General features: G+C 37.7%; 1 protein-coding gene across 1 annotated transcript in view; it reads left to right on the top strand.

Annotated features, from left to right (window-relative positions):
- SIDT1 (SID1 transmembrane family member 1) overlaps window positions 1–11,457 on the top strand; it is an 86,521-nt gene that overhangs the window by 43,940 nt on the left and 31,124 nt on the right. The window contains exons 6-9 of the mRNA XM_019652225.1: window positions 347–434; window positions 1,825–1,896; window positions 2,310–2,403; window positions 8,671–8,714. Of these exons, the coding sequence (XP_019507770.1) occupies window positions 347–434; window positions 1,825–1,896; window positions 2,310–2,403; window positions 8,671–8,714 (298 nt within the window). The remainder of the gene's footprint in view (window positions 1–346; window positions 435–1,824; window positions 1,897–2,309; window positions 2,404–8,670; window positions 8,715–11,457) is intronic.

The following is an 11,457-nucleotide window of genomic DNA, read 5'->3' as shown; positions in this document are numbered from 1 at the left end:
ACATACAAGTATTAATTATTAAACATAAGCTGTTGACATATTACTTATATGGTGCTTGTTACAGTTTTAAGGACTCAAGTGGGCACAAGATAGATTGAAATTAGAATAGTGCATCTATTTATTTTAATTTCTTGGATGTAGCAATTATTTTATTGTGGATAATCTGGAGTAGATCACGGGCATGTGAAAGTCCTTTCTAAGAAGTTAGGAGGCAGAGGTGAACTTTACTTTCCTTCTTTTTCCTCTTTCTTTCTGCCCCCATCCCACTGCCATAGACTTTCTCTCTTCTATCTTTCTTATCATAAGAACATAAGAACATATCATAAGATTGTTATGTCTTATACAGAAGAAGGATTTTCCCAGTGAGCAGTTCTTCGTGGTGTTTGTGATAAAGCCTGAAGATTATGCATGTGGAGGATCTTTCTTCATCCAGGGTAAGAGATAGTGAGGAATAGTTGGCTACTTAGAAAAACCTGATGGATGGGAATGGAAGGGAAGCCAAAGCTCACTTTGGCCCCTTATGACCATTTCTAGTTGCCACTAAGTGAGGGCCATCAGCAGTGACCTAGCAAGCCAGGCTGAGAAATATTTGAGAAAAAAATGAAGGGAAGAAAATGATAGATCTAAAGATATTAATGATACTACAAAATGTCACTTATTGCATTGCATCTTTTCAAAACCTTGTGCTCCCTCAGACCATGTGAGGTTGGCTCTTAACAAATATTTACTACTATGAAGTAATGATTTTATACAGCAGACCAAGTTCCATTTTCTAAGATCAGTTTGGTAGCCAGAGGAAATGGAGTCACTTATATTTATTAGTACTTATCATTTCCACAAGGATGAGCAAGGAAAATTAAAGTTCTCAATTCTTGTTGCCAAAATTGTACCTTGCAAGATAGTAAGAAAGCAAAGTAGCACAATTTATCCCAATGACAGAGGTAGTGTGAGCTCTGAGGCATAGTACAAATGGTTATGGGTTACCCAGTTACCCAGTAACTACCTCAGGAATGGAACAGGCTGTTGATTGAAAACACAGTCTCCCAACAGCTGATGAGCCATACGTGATCAACACAGAGGATGTTTACTCTTGAGTATTTAGTGAAATTTCTGCTTGTGTATTCTTTAATCTCTTAATTACAAATCTCTAGAGCAGCAGTTCTCAACCTTCCTAATGCCGTGACCTCTTAATACAGTTCCTCATGTTGTGGTGACCCCAACCATAAAATTATTTTTGTTGCTACTCTATAAATGTAATTTTGCTACTGTTATGAATCATAATGTAAATATCTTTTTGTTTCCAATGGTCTTAGGCAACCCCTGTGAAAGGGTCATTCGACCCCCAAAGGGGTCGCGACCCACAGGTTGAGAACCGCTGCTCTAGAGTTTTGCCAATGTCCAATGTTCTTTGGTAAACTACAAGCTGTTTAATGACTATATAAGGAAAAAAAATACTTACTGACTAGAAAATGCAAACCAAAAGATGAGGTAGCTTCCTATTTCTGCAGCTCTTTTCTTCAGATTTCTGTGGCATAGTGGGCCACATGGATATCAGGGGAAGGGTCAAGCCTTTTTTATTCAAGAAAGGAGGCTGAGCTCTCATTTGTATCAGTTAGTGCTACCAAAATGCACCAACCAAAGGCCAAATTGAAAATTTAACCAAAAGGGGCATTAGACAGATGGTTTGATGGTTTGGGGTTAGTTTTCCTCAGTTCTTGCTGAAAATCCAACAACCAGAGTTAATTTTGGACAGTTTATGAACAACTATTCAGATGACAGGCCAAGAACATAGGATCTGACCCATTTTGTCTTGTCCTTTACCAGAAAAGGGGAACCAGACCTGGAATCTACAACGAACAAAGAACCTTAAAGTGACCATTGTTCCTTCCATTAAAGGTAAGTGTTGGCTCTAGGATTCAGTGGAGAGATTCCTATGTCAGGAAGTTGATCATGTAATTCAATGCTAATGTCATACTTTCAAAGAAACATCATAAGAAAACTAATGTTTACCTTAGAGATAGAATAGAGAATAATAGCATTTTGCTAAATCTCTTCCAGAAAGAGAGGGAACTCAATTATGAAGCTGTACGTGGGAAGTCCCTTCCCAGTTTCCACTTGGAAATCATTACTCTGAAAGGCAGCCTTTTGTGGATAATGTCTGGGTGACCTCCAGCAGCCACGCTGCTTCAAATAGAGATATCACAGGGCTAAAGAATGGGTATGATGGAGATGGGCCCTTGAAACTGTCCGGTCCCAAACATGGTCCTTCTTCTGTGGACATCCTGACTAAAGTTGTTTCTCTTCCTCAGAATCCATTTTTGTGAAATCCATTCTTCTCAGCTTCTTCAGCTTTTTCTCCTTCTATTTGGGATGCCTGCTTGTTGTGCTTGTTCATTATATCAGGTAGGTCCAGAGTTTCAAGAAACATTACCCCCCTCTGCCTCTGTCGGCTTGGTAATTAGAGAATCAGGCTTTACAGCTGTATAGACTGGATTCAGACCTACCTTGGCCACTAACTGGCCTTGGGCAAGTTACTTAACCTCTCTGTGCTTCAGCTTCCTCATCTGTAAAATGAGATAGTACTTTTACTTTATAGAATAGTCTAACTGCAGTGTTTATGTCAAAGTTATGCACACAGCTAAGTGCTGGTAGAGTGTTAGTTATTTTAGCCGCAGTAATTTTAGCAGGGGTTAGTCATTCATAGCAGGAATAATATGCTTTGATACCACATTACCAGGTGCTTTCTTACTGTTGTAGCATCAATTTTCCAGTAAAATGTCCCTTGAGAGAAAAAAAAGGAAATAATCATGCTGTAGTTTGACCAAGGAAATTTCCCTTCACAAGAGTTTGGAGCCCCTAATAAAAACGAGCCCTGGTTTTTCACTGCCTCTCTCAGCAGGCCTGAACCTTGAGAATTCCATATTGGTTGTGCTCTCTGTGAAACAACTACAAAAGAATGGCAGGAGGTTTACAATAAACAGATGTTCTTTCTCCTTTTGAACATGTAAAAAAGAAACAAAGCCAGCACAGAGTTTTCAGACTGTTGGGCAAGATCCCATTTGTAGAAAAAAACCTCATTGGCTACCACAGTAGTACAACTGTCTCATTGATACAGGCCTTCCTCTGACTCAAAACATAACTCCCTTTTTTGACCTTTATGAAGCTTTTCAGTTAAAAAACTGACTTCAAAAACCCTGGGATTATCTCTGGTCATATCTGGGACAATCTGCGCACCAAAACAATTGAGGAGAAAAATGAATTATAAGTAATTGAGAAAAATAGAAATTCATGAACCATATTGATAAAGGAAAAAAGGGAGGGAGGGAGGACTGACCTGAATCCCTACAGATATGCACCCCATGAATTTAACAAAGTTACTAAAACAGGTACACATTAGGCAGAGGCGCCATTAGCAAATACTGAGTGTAGAAAGGAGGACTTTTGCCTACAGTAGAAAGCCAAAAGCTGATGCAAATGAGGAGGGACTGCGGGTATTGCAAAATCATCATTTTGCATAGATCAGGTTAAGAATCATCAATGGATACTAAAACTAGGAGGGAAATCGGATGAGGATCAAGATATTTGCATGATGTTAAAGTGTATCCCCACAAATGGCTCACTAATTGTGAGGGGAAAATAGAACCATATGATCAAGAAATCAGATGACTGAGTGATCAAAATTGATATGACCAAGGAAAAGATGGACATGTGTGCCTCCAGAATGGGACATTCTGAGAAGGATACAATATCATTTATACAGTATTCCAGCCAGGAATGCATATTTTAAATACAATCATAAGGAAAAAATAGACAAGCTCAAAATGATGATCATTCTATTAAAATGTGTCATAAAAGACAAAGAAAGGCTGTGGAAATGTTCCAGATTGAAGGAAACTAAAGAAATGTGACAACTAAAGAAAATATCTGATCTCAGACTGGATCTCTTACTAGAAGAAAAATATCCTATAAAGGACATTATTGAGTCAATTGACAAAATTGTAATACATAGAATAAATTAGAGAAAAGTATCATGTCAATGTTAAATTTGCTAAACTTGACAACTATATGGTTGTCATATGGTTATGTAAGAAAATATCTTTATTTTTTGGAAATATTTAGGCATAAAAGTTCATGACTTGCAACTTACTTTCAAATGGTTCAGAAAAAATTTATATATATATATATATATATATATATATATATATNTATATATATGTAAATATATATATATATATATGGAGAGAGAGAGAATGATAAAGCAAATGGATAATGTTAATGATAAGTGAATATAAGTAAAGGGTATATGGGTGTACTATATTCTATTCTTATTATTACAACTTCTCTTTAAATTTGAAGTTATTTTCAAATAAAAAGTTAAAAACAAAAACCTCAATCTATAGGCAAATATACCCGGAAAGTATATACATTAATTATCAGCTCAGTTAATTCATCACATCATAATCACTAACATTTAACAAGTACCTGCTTTGTGCCAGGCACTGTGCTGAGTGAGCCCTCTGAGCAGATGATCTCATCTAATTCCCCACAACAATGGATACTATTATTGTCACCATTTGACAGTTAAGGAAATTGAAGCATAGAGAGGTTAAGTAATTTGACCAAGAATTCACAGCCAGTAAATGAAGGAGCTGGGATTTGAACCCAGGCAGCCTGGCCCCAGTCCTGATCAAGAAGGCCAGACCAAAAGCCTAGTACCCCGGGATGGATTTGGTTGTTAAAAGGTCCAAAAAGCTCCCAATTTTGACTTGAATAAGCTCCAATGTCATGGAAAAAGAAGCTTATCTACTCTTCCTCTCTTAGGAAGACTGTCTCTACTCCTAATGTTTAGATTTTAGAAAATAGGATTTCACCTCTTTAGTTAGCTAGCACACATAGTCAATATACAAGCAGACAAAAAATTTAATTAATAGCTGGATATCAACCTGTCTAATGTTATTATTCAACCTACTGAAGCGAGCACAGTTTTTCAAAGTTGTGGTAGAAGGCCCTGTTGAAACCTCTAGCTGCCAGATTATTTTGCTACAGTCAGTAGCACAAGCAGAGATTCTTTCCAAATATAGACAAACTGAAAGTAGAAATCTGGAGACATAAGAAGTATTTGGCATTCTAAATCAGGGGACAGACTGAGGAAAAATACTAACAGAGTTCTTCCGTCATTGAACTAAGCAGAAATTAAGTTTTCTACAAAACCAAATGAAGCCAGTCTTGGACCATAATGCCAGTTGCTCTGTGATTTCTTTGTACCTTATTATTAATATCTGTGGAGCTTTTAGCACATACTATTAGATCAGGATGAAAACTGGTAAGGGGCATGGCCCCCGCCCTCAGGGAGCTAAGACTCCAAAATGTCTTTATGCTATATTGGCTTGACTGCATGAATGAACATCATTCCACTCCCATACCCCAGACCCAATCTATTCAACAAGTATTTTTGGAGCCCTCACGATGAATGTGCAGGCCCGGGGCCAAGGACTGCGTACGTATTCTCTTACTCATTCCTTTCAACCACCCAGCCAGACTTTGAGTTCAAACTGCACAATCCTGGGTGCTCGTCCTTCCCTTGATTCGTGTATTAGTCCTCTATCGCCACAATAATGCTGCATAAAAATCAACCATAAAAACTTCAATGGCATACAGCAATAAATATCTGTTTGCTCACAAATTGATGGGCCTGGGTGGTTCAGCTAATCTGCACCGAGCTCAGAGATCTCAGCTTGGTGTGGTCATAGAATGCAACCAGAGGGCAGGTCATCCAGGAGCTAGCTCTTCTAGACTACCCTCGCTGCACTTGGTCTCTCACCCTCCAGCAGGCTAGCCCTGGTTTACTGAATCTCCAAGAGAGAGAAAACAGAAGCATGCAAAGCCTCCTTAAGAGGTAAATTCAGAAATGTCATGGTATCATTTCCCCCTCATTCTATTGGTCAAAACAAGTCATGAGACCAATCCAGAGTCAAGAATTAAAGATACAGGCTCTACCTTTTGATTAAAGGAGCAAGACCCAAGGTTAAGGGTAGTCATTTTGCAATCAGTCTAGCATAGTTCTCATTTACTTTGTTTTCCTTTTCTCACTGGCTACTGCCTGCCTCACCCTAAAACTGACTCCGGGTGGTAAACACACAATGCAATATATATAGACAACATATTATAGAATTAACCACTTGAAACCTATATAATTGAAAAAACCAACTAATGTCACCCCAATAAACTTAATAAAAATTTTTTTTAATTTATCAGCTCTAAAACTTAGGGCAAATGTTAATACAAACACAGAAGTCAAATACATCATTTTTTATGAGTCCATATAATTGCTTGCCAGTTAATACTACTAAAATTGTTTTAAAAGAGGACTTCCTTCAAGCCTTATTTGCCAGCTAGAATAGTCAGGCCAAATTGTAACTGCTCTCCATACTAATATGCCTTGTTCATTTAACAAATTAGCCCTGATGATATCTTCAGTTTAGCCACATGAGACTCATTTCGGAATTCTGACATGCAGAATTGTAAGCTAATAAATTTGTATTGTCTAAACCACTAAGTTTGTGATCATTTATTACAGCAGCAATACAACACATGGCAATACTCCCCAAATCAATGTATAAATTCCACACAATCCCTATCAAGTCCCAACTGACTTTCTTATAGAAATTGACAAACTGATCCTAAAATTCATATGTAAATGCAAGAAACCCAGAAAAGTAAAAACAATCATGAAAAAAAAAAACAACCAAAGCTGGAGATCTTACATTTCCTGATATCAAAACTTAATACAAAACTACAGTAATCAAAAATCTGCCACTGATACAAGGAAAGACATATAGATCAATGGAATAGAATAGACAGTTCAGAAATAAACCCTTACAATAATGGTCAATTGATTTTTTTTTTTTTTAGCTGAGCCATCCTGCCACCTGTTGGCAGCTCAGCGGATGCTCAGCTCGGGCCGGGACTCGAACTGCTGTTGCTCAGAGCTCAAACTCTTGAGCGAGCTCTTAACCAACTGAGCCACTTGGCTGGCCCAATGGTCAATTGATTTTTGATAATGGTATTAAGACAATTCAATGGAAAAAGGATATTCTTTTCAACAAGTGACATTGAGACAACTGGGTATCCATATGAAAAGGAATGAAGTTGTACCCCTACCTCACACCATGTAAAAAAATTACCTCAAAGTAGACCAAAGATCTAAATATAAGAACTGAATATATAGAACTCTTAGGGGAAAACAGAAGTGTAAATTTTTGTGACCTTGGATTAAGCAATAGTTTCTTAGATATGAAATTAAAAGCACAAGTAACAAAAGAAAAAAAATAGAAAAATTAGACTTCATCAAAATTAAAACTTCATGCTTTTAAAAGACATTATCAAGGAGGTGAAAATACAACACACAAAATTGGAGAAAATGTTTTGAAATCAAATATCTGGTAAGAACCTAGTATCCACACTATGTATAGAATTCTTACAACCCAATGATGAAAAGAAAAATGACCCCATGTAAAAATGGGCAAGAGGTTTCAATAGATATTTCTCCAAAGAAGTTATATGAATGGCCAATAAGCATATGAAAAGATATTCAACATCATTAACCATCAGAGAAATGCAAATTAAAAATTAAAACCACAATGAAATATCCCTTCATATTCATGAGGATAGCTCTAATAAAAAAATTTTAATGAAAAATGACAAAAGTTGGTAAGATTGTGGAGAAGTTGGAAACTTCTACATTGCTATTGGGAATGTAAAATAGTTCCTGCTATGAAGCTGCTGTGAAACAAGCATAATAATAAGTTGGGGGGGGGAGGGTTTAAACATAGAGTAACCTCATACTCCGCATTTCTATTCCTAGGTACTACCCAAGAGAATTTAATACATATATTCGCACAAATACTTGTATATAAATGTTCATAGCAATGTTATTCATAATAGCCAAAAAATGCAAACAACCAAAATACCCATCAATTGTAAATAAATAAATGTGGTAAATCATACAATGGAATATCATTCAGCCATAAAACGACTGAAGTATTGATTCATGTACCATATAGATAAAACTTAAAAACATTATGATAAGTGAAAATAAAGCCAGTCAAAAAAGACCACCTCTAGTAAAATTCCATTTATATGGAATGTCCAGTATAGGCAAATTTATAGAGACAGAAAGATTAATGGTTGCCAGGGCCTAGGAGGAGTAGGGAATGGGGACGTGACTGCTACTAGGTCTGAGATTTCTTTGGAGGATGACAATGTTCTGAAATTAGATAAAAGTGATGGTTGCACAACTTTGTGAACATACTAAAACTCATTGAATTGTGCACATCAAAGGGTATGTGAATTTTATGGTGTGTGAGTTGTCTTAAAACAATGAATCTGAAAATAATATATTTATATATGTGTGTATATGCCTAGGAATACAACTGCTGAATCCTACGGTAACCCTGTGTTTAACTTTTTGAGGAACTGCCAAACTTTTCCATGTGGCTACACTGTTTTACAATCCCACCAGCAATGTATCAGAATTCCATTTCTCTACATGCAAAATCCTATTTTAAAGAGACCCTAGTAGACAAATCTGCAAAAAAGTCTATAGAGGACAAATGTAAAATGCTGAGATTTTCACTGTTTTAGGAGCATATATTTGTGCTTTTTTTGCAGGTTTCAGAGAAAATCCATCAATGGAAGCTTTGGTTCCACTGATGGTAAGAAAAATCATTTGATGGTTTCAGATGAAAATGATCTCACGTTTATGGTAACATCCCCTTTGGTACTTCTTTTGTCTCGCTGCCTTTTGTAATTTCCAAACCCTCCCTTGATTCCCATCCTACAAAGTAGTCTAATCTCCAATCTTTCTACAGAAAGCAGAGCTCAGTGAGAACCAATTTTTATAGTTGAAAATTACTGACATATAGAGAGCTCACACTGAAAACCTTTGCTTGGAGTGTCCCTTGTAATTATCCACAGCCCATTTGTCAGCCATTCATCTTTTGTAAAAGTTTAATCTTTTCTAGGATATATATAGTTCATACCTATCTTATCCCAAAGCTGATTTGTGAAGAATATTAAAAATTTATTGTGTTAACTCTAATACATAGTTTATTTTTCCCAAATTGAGATGGAGGCTTTTTGTTCAAGCATTTAGAAAACTGAAATATTTGAGACTAGTAAGTATAATAGAGTATAATAACTTTGGGAAATCCAGAGTAATTAATTATTCACCCATTGTAATATGCCCTTTCCTCCACTCTGAGAATTTGAACAAAGGAATTCAATTACCCAAGCTTTTTATGAAAACTTTTTTTAAAAATTAAATGTCTTTATTTTTAATTAAGATACACTTGATATATCACATTGTATAAGTTTCAGGTATACAACACAATGATTCTATATTTGTATATTTTATAAAGTGATCACCACAATGAGTCTAGTTACCATCCATTATCACACGTAGTTACACATTTCTTTCTTGTGATGAGAACTTTTAAGATCTACCCTCTTAGCAACTTTCAAAGGTACAGTATGGTATTATTAACTACAGTTACCATGTGTACATTAACTACATCCTCAGGACTTACTAATTTTAGAACTCGAAGTTTGTACCTGTTGTAAATGTCCTCATTTTTGAAAAGCCTAAATCTGCATGAGCTACACAGTTCTTATAAGCCATTTGGCCTAGAGTGATCATTTGAAAAAGGAATGATGAAGTGAGACTTGATTGCTAAGTCACAAGCAGCAGATGTTTAGTTTTGTGGTTTTTACACTTAAATGAACCCACAGAATCTTAGAAAGATACAAATTGACCCCCTACCCTACCCAGCAGGGACAGTTCTCCTTGCTGCTTCTCCTGCCTTCCTTTAGGTTTTGTCTTCCTTAAAGTCAGCATGCCTATATTTCCAGCCACCCCGGCAATTTAATAACATTCAGCTGCCAATATAAAAGACTGCAGATGGACACCTGCTCTACTGTCTTTAAAGTGCGTGGTACTACTTCCCCTTTTATTCGTGAAATTTTAAAATAACTTTGTCTTCTCTCTGGATCTCCTTTTTCCCTCCAGTGCTGTCCAGGCCTTGCTCTTATTTTAGGCCTACTTGAACTTAGAAAGCTTGATGGTTGGATCCCATTGGGTACTCTGTGAGTGGAAAGTCTGTTATTTTTGTTGTATAAGGAAGTCATTCTATTATTTTAATGATAATTAAAGGAACATCATGTTCAGAAGGCTCTCCTGAACAAGGAAGCGTAGGTGGACAGAGCTGGGGCTTGAGCCAGATAATTGTCCAAGATAAAGAAGGCTTGGAAAATTAGCTAAGAGCTACAGGCACCCTTCAGATCACAAGAAGAAGTGAATGAGTGACGAACAGAAGAGAAGAGAAAAGAAAACAAAAAAGATAAGAAAGGGAAAGAAAAGAAAGGGAATAAAGATGCACCATTAGGATTCATGTGGCTGCAAGTAGCAAGAAAATAAATCTTAAATATGCCTAAATCATAAAGAGACTCCTCTCCCTGGAAGTTGAGCAGAAGGGCGGGCTTCAGGCTTGACTGAGTCAGGTGGCGCTGGCCCTTTTCCCTGCCATTCCCTTGGCTCTGCTTTGTACCTAGTGCTGATGGACCAGGTTCACACCATCACCTGACAATGTCCAGAGAGAAGGACTTTTTCAGAAGCACCCAGCAACTTATTCTCATTTTATTGACCCAGAGTGGGTTGTATACTTATTGTTAAACCAGTCACTGCAAAAGAATATATTTACCTACATACCCATCAAGCCTACTTATAGAATTAGTGTGAGATCATCTTTCTCTAAGGCCAAGGTTTCTCAAACCCCACATTGATTGACATAGGCCAGATAATTCTTTGTTGGTGGGGGCTGACCTGTACATTGTATAACTGAATCCTTGACCTCTACCTACTAGAATCAGTAGTACACTCCTCGCTCGTGACAACTAAAATGTCTGTAGACATTGCCAAATGTCATCCTGAGGGCAAAACAGTCCCCCCACCTCCCACCAGCAGTTGAGAATCACTGACTTAAACACATAGGCTGCCAGGCACCGGTGAGGATACATAAATAAATTCCCAGCTAAGTTCAGAAGTAAGGGATAAGAATGTTCACACAGGGGGCCGGCCGAGTGGCACAACGGTTAAGAACTGGGTTGGGACGCCAGAGGGCTCCGGTTCGGATCCCACATATGAGGGCCAATGACACTGCCCTCCACAGCTAAGATGCTGAACAACGGCTCAACCTGGAGCTGGGCTGCCATGAGTCGCCAGCGACGATGTAGGCTGTAGCCCCTGCTGCAGTGGGCTGCCATCAGCTACTGTGTGTAGACAGCATCCAGCAGCCAGTATGAGCATCCAGCAGCCGCCATGAGTGGCCATCCAGAAGCCGGCGACTGATCTGCCTCGCCCGGGAAGAGCGCAATGATGGTGCCAACTTGGGCCAGTGAAGC

Source organism: Hipposideros armiger, unplaced genomic scaffold (genome assembly GCF_001890085.2).
Source record: "Hipposideros armiger isolate ML-2016 unplaced genomic scaffold, ASM189008v1 scaffold_176, whole genome shotgun sequence".
Classification (NCBI taxonomy): Eukaryota; Metazoa; Chordata; class Mammalia; order Chiroptera; family Hipposideridae; genus Hipposideros; species Hipposideros armiger.
This window is presented reverse-complemented; position numbering and strand designations above follow the sequence as displayed.